Below are 4,939 nucleotides of genomic sequence, written 5' to 3' on the forward strand. Positions count from 1 at the left end.
TAGCCATTACCTGTTATCTCCGACACATTGGTAAGGCTGACTTCTGGGTTAAGTGAGCAGTGTGTTAAGAAGCAGCGTGTCTTGTTTCCGAGGACCGAACTCAGCTTGCTTATTCACTCAAAATACCAATTAGTGAAAAAAAGGATCAGAATTAGGCTGCCTGTGTAAATGTAGCCAATTAATCTTATGTATATGTTGGGTTGGTGAGATCTAATATTATGGGTTACATACAGACTCAGTAAAAAAGATGGTGGATGCAGATTTGGATGTTTATTAGTGTGAAATGTGTTTCTCGCAGGCTTCCACATAGGCCTGTCTCATCTCATTCTTCACAAAAGTCAGTGAGATATACAGTACTTCTCTTGAATTACTTCCATATCTGTAATAGCTATGCATAGCATTATTTCCTTATTGGGCAAAAATAACACACACACACACACACACCTTTGTTTTCGATGATCCTCATAGAAAGAACAAGTATAGAATTCATTGTAAACTCAGCCTTGTGTTAAACCCTTCATCATGACAAATATTGTACAATTTAACAGTGGATTCAGTTGTGTGTAATGGGACAAGTGTGAGTCTGAAACCTTCATGATGCTCAGTTTAAGTCTAAGATTTTACATTTTTCCAACATATATTCACTAGTAAAAAAAACAATGCATTTAAATTTCCATTATACACATACACTGAGTGTACAAAACATTAGGAACATTAGGGTGCTTCAAAGGGTGAGTGGGCATGACAAACAATTCAAGATCTGCAATGCTGCTGGGTTTTTCCACGTTCAACAGTTTCCGTGTGAAACAAGAATGGTCCACCACCCAAAGGTCATCCAGCCAACTTGACACAACTGTGGGAAGCATTGGAGTCAACATGGGCCACATCCCTGTGGATGCTTTCGATGCCTTGTAGAGTCCATGCCCCGATGACTTGAGGCTCTTCTGATTCAATATTAGGAAGGTGTTCCTAATGTTTTGTACACTCAGTGTAGTCCTGTACCTTGGGATTTCACAATCCTGATTTCTTAAAACTATACTGAACAAAAATGTAAATGTAGTGTTGGTCCCATGTTTCATGAGAAAGATCCCAGAAATGTTCCATATACACAAAAAGCTTATTTCTCTCAAATTGTGCACACATTTGTTTATATCCCTTTTAGTGAGCATTTCTCCTTTGTCAAGATAATTCATCCACTTGACAGGTGTGGCATATTAAGAAGCTGATTAAACAGCATGATCATTACACAGGTGCACCTTGTTCTGGGGACAATAAAAGGCCACTAAAATGTTCCGTTTTGTCATACAATACAATGCCACAGATGTCTTAAGTTTTGAGGGAGTGTGCAATTGGAATGCTGACTGCAGGAATGTTCAACAGAGCTTTACCCAGATAATTTAATGTTAATTTATGTACCATAAAACGTCTCCAACATAATTTTAGGGAATTTGGCAGTACGTCCAACCGGCCTCACAACAGCAGACCACGTGTAACCATGCCAACCCAGGACCTCCACATCCGGCTTCTTCACCTGCAGGATCGTCTGAGGAGATGAGGAGTATTTCTGTCCTGTAATAAAGCCTTTATGTTGGGAAAAACTCATTCTGATTGGCTGGGCCAGGCCCACCCATGGCTGCGCTCATTGCCCAGTAATGTGAAATACATAAATTAGGGCCTAATTAATTAATAAAAATTTACTGATTTCCTTCTATGAGCTGTAACTAAGTAAAATATTTGAAACGGTTGCATTTTGCGTTAACATTTTTGTCCAGTATAGCTTTCATTCTTCATTTTATATAATAATATTAAAAGCTATTATTTTGTCAATCAATCTTTAACTCATTTTATATAATAATATTAAAAGCTATTATTTTGTCAATCAATCTTTAACTTGACTTGGCCAACCTGTAGTCAGGTGTAAGGTTGCTGTGGGGTTAAAGACAGAAAGAGCACCACTGTAATGTAAATGTAAATGTATCTTAAAAACACACAAGTATGCATGTATATGCACACACACAGACACACAGGACACAGTAAAGGCACAGGTAATGTAGTGTATCTGCACAGATGCTGTGCTAGGCTCACAGTCACACCCTGATATGGATCTGCTTGCGGTAGAACTCATAGTCCTCTGGTACAGTATCTGATGGGAAAAAGAAAGGAAGGTTATAACATAACCAGGAAGCCATAACAATTTAAATGTAATTAATTCAAGGGGTTAAATTCCAAATCAAGAAAATTCTGTTCTGAGAAGGTTGACATACCGTTGCAGCGATAGCCCAGGTTGGACCAGATGATTTGCTCCTGGGAGAAGCAGAAGACGCCCAGCCTCCCGCCCCTCATTGAGGTGTCCACCAGCACGCCTGAGTCTGCCACCAATGTCATGCCTTCATACAGTTTCACTCTGTGGCATAGATATACACAATGAAGAGCCGTACAGATCTCTCTGTAATCATCTGAATTATATACAGATACGGTATAGCCATAAAGAGCTATATAGAGTAAACGGCTCAATGAAACAGTGAGGAAGGCCCTACTTAATAAACTTCCATCTTCTCTAACTTTGCTGTTGAATTATAGACATCTGAGTTGCCTAACTTTTTCACATGATTGGTTAACTTGATGTTCCTAGGGCCTCCACCGAGCTACTGTATGTATATGTATGTACAGTTGTGGCCAAAAGTTTTGAGAATGACACAAATATTAATTTCCACAAAGTTTGCTGCTTCAGTGTCTTTAGATATTTTTTGTCAGATGTTACTATGGAATACTGAAGTATAATTACAAGCATTTCATAAGTGTCAAAGGCTTTTATTGACAATTACATGAAGTTGATGCAAAGAGTCAATATTTGCAGTGTTGACCCTTCTTTTTCAAGACCTTTGCAATCCGCCCTGGCATGCTGTCAATTAACTTCTGAGACTTTTCCCGAAGCCTGTGGGCCTAGGGTCGTTGTCTTATTGGAAGGTGAACCTTCGCCCCAGTTTGAGGTTCTGAGCACTCTGGGGCAGGCTTTCATCAAGGATCTCTCTGTACTTTGCTCCGTTCATCTTTGCCTCGATCCTGACTAGTCTCCCAGTCCCTGCCGCTGAAAAACATCCCCGTGGCATGATGCTGCCACCACCATGCTTCACCGTAGGAATGGTGCCAGGTTTCCTCCAGATGTGACGCTTGGCATTCAGGCCAAAAAGTTCAATCTTGGTTTCATCAGACCAGAGAATCTTGTTTCTCATGGTCTGAGAGTCTTTAGGTGCTATTGGCAAACTCCAAGCGGGCTGTCATGTGCCTTTTACTGAGGAGTGGCTTCCATCTGGCTACTCTACCATAAAGTCCTGATTGATGGAGTGCTGCAGAGATGGTTGTCCTTCTGTGAGGTTCTCCCATCTCCACAGAGGAACTCTGAAGCTCTGTCAGAGTGACCATTGGGTTCTTGGTCACCTCTCTGACCAAGGCCCTTCTCCCCCGATTGCTCAGTTTGGCCGGGCGGCCAGCTCTAGGAAGAGTCTTGGTGGTTCCAAACTTCTTCAATTTAAGAATGATGGAGGGCACTGTGTTCTTGGGGACCTTCAATGCTGCAGAATTCTTTTTATACCTTCCCTAGATCTGTGCCTCAACAAAATCCTGTCTTGGAGCTCTACAATCATGTACAATCAATTTAATTTACCAGAGGTGGACTCCAATCAAGTTGTAGAAACATCTCAAGGATGATCAATGGAAACAGGATGCACCTGAGCTTAATTTCGGGTTTCATATCAAAGGGTCTGAATACTTATATATTTATGGTATTTCCGTTTTTATTTGTATAAATTTGCAAAAATGTCTAAAAACCTGTTTTCTCTTTGTCATTATGAGGTGTTGTGTGTAGATTGCTGAGAAAAAAATGCATATTTAATCAAATTTTAGAACAGAATTGCTGTAACGCAACAAAATGTGGAAAAAGTCACTGTACTCACATGTACACTACCATTCAAAAGTTTGGGGTCACTTAGAAATGTCCTTGTTTTTGAAAGAAAAGCACATTTGTTGTCCACTAAAATAACATCAAATTGATCTTAAATACAGTGTAGACATTGTCAATGTTGTAAATGACTATTGTAGCTGGAAACGGCTGATTTTGAATGGATTATCTACATAGGCGTACAGAGGCCCATTATCAGCAACCATCATTCCTGTGTTCCAATGGCACGTTGTGTTAGCTAATCCAAGTTGATCATTTTAAAAGGCTAATTAATCATTAGAAAACCCTTTTGCAATTATGTTCGCACAGCTGCAAACTTTTGTGCTGATTAAAGAAGCAATAAAACTGGCCTTCTTTAGACTAGTTGAGTATCTGGAGCATCAGCATTTGTGGGTTCGATTACAGGCTCAAAATGGCAAGAAACAAATAACTTTCTTCTGAAACTCGTCAGTCTATTATTGTTATGAGGAATGAAGGCCATTCCATGCGAGAAATTGCCAAGAACCTGAAGATCTCGTACAACACTGTGTATTACTCCCTTCACAGAACTGCGAAAACTGTCTCTAACCAGAATAGGAAGAGTGGGAGGCCCCGGTGCACAACTGAGCAAGAGGACAAGTACATTAGAGTGTCTAGTTTGAGATTCAGATGCATCACAAGTCCTCGACTGGCAGCTTCATTAAATAGTACCCGCAAAACACCAGTCTCAACGTCAACAGTGAAGAGGCGACTCCGGGATACCAGTGGTTGTGTAAATATTTGTTTTGTCTTATGCAGTTGTATGACCCAATGGGTGAATAAACTTGGTTTAAGCTTTACTAATCTTCCGTGAGTTTTACTAACAATACACACACACACACACACAGTAGCTTGGTGGAGGCCTAGGATATATATATATATATATATATATATATATATACAGTGGGGAGAACAAGTATTTGATACACTGCCAATTTTGCAGGTTTTCCTACTTACAAAGCA

The 4,939-nt window shown here is 40.0% G+C and overlaps 1 protein-coding gene across 1 annotated transcript in view; it reads right to left on the minus strand.

The window, feature by feature from the left end:
* Window positions 1–250: 250 nt before the first annotated feature.
* LOC111954821 (thrombospondin-3a-like) overlaps window positions 251–4,939 on the minus strand; it is a 30,633-nt gene continuing 25,944 nt past the window's right edge. Inside the window, exons 18-19 of the mRNA XM_023974732.2 lie at window positions 2,265–2,404; window positions 251–2,143 (exon numbers count right to left, since the gene is read on the minus strand). Coding sequence (XP_023830500.1) covers window positions 2,088–2,143; window positions 2,265–2,404 — 196 coding nt within the window. The 3' untranslated portion in view covers window positions 251–2,087. The remainder of the gene's footprint in view (window positions 2,144–2,264; window positions 2,405–4,939) is intronic.

The sequence above is a fragment of the Salvelinus sp. IW2-2015 genome, linkage group LG30, assembly GCF_002910315.2.
Source record: "Salvelinus sp. IW2-2015 linkage group LG30, ASM291031v2, whole genome shotgun sequence".
Taxonomy (NCBI): Eukaryota; Metazoa; Chordata; class Actinopteri; order Salmoniformes; family Salmonidae; genus Salvelinus; species Salvelinus sp. IW2-2015.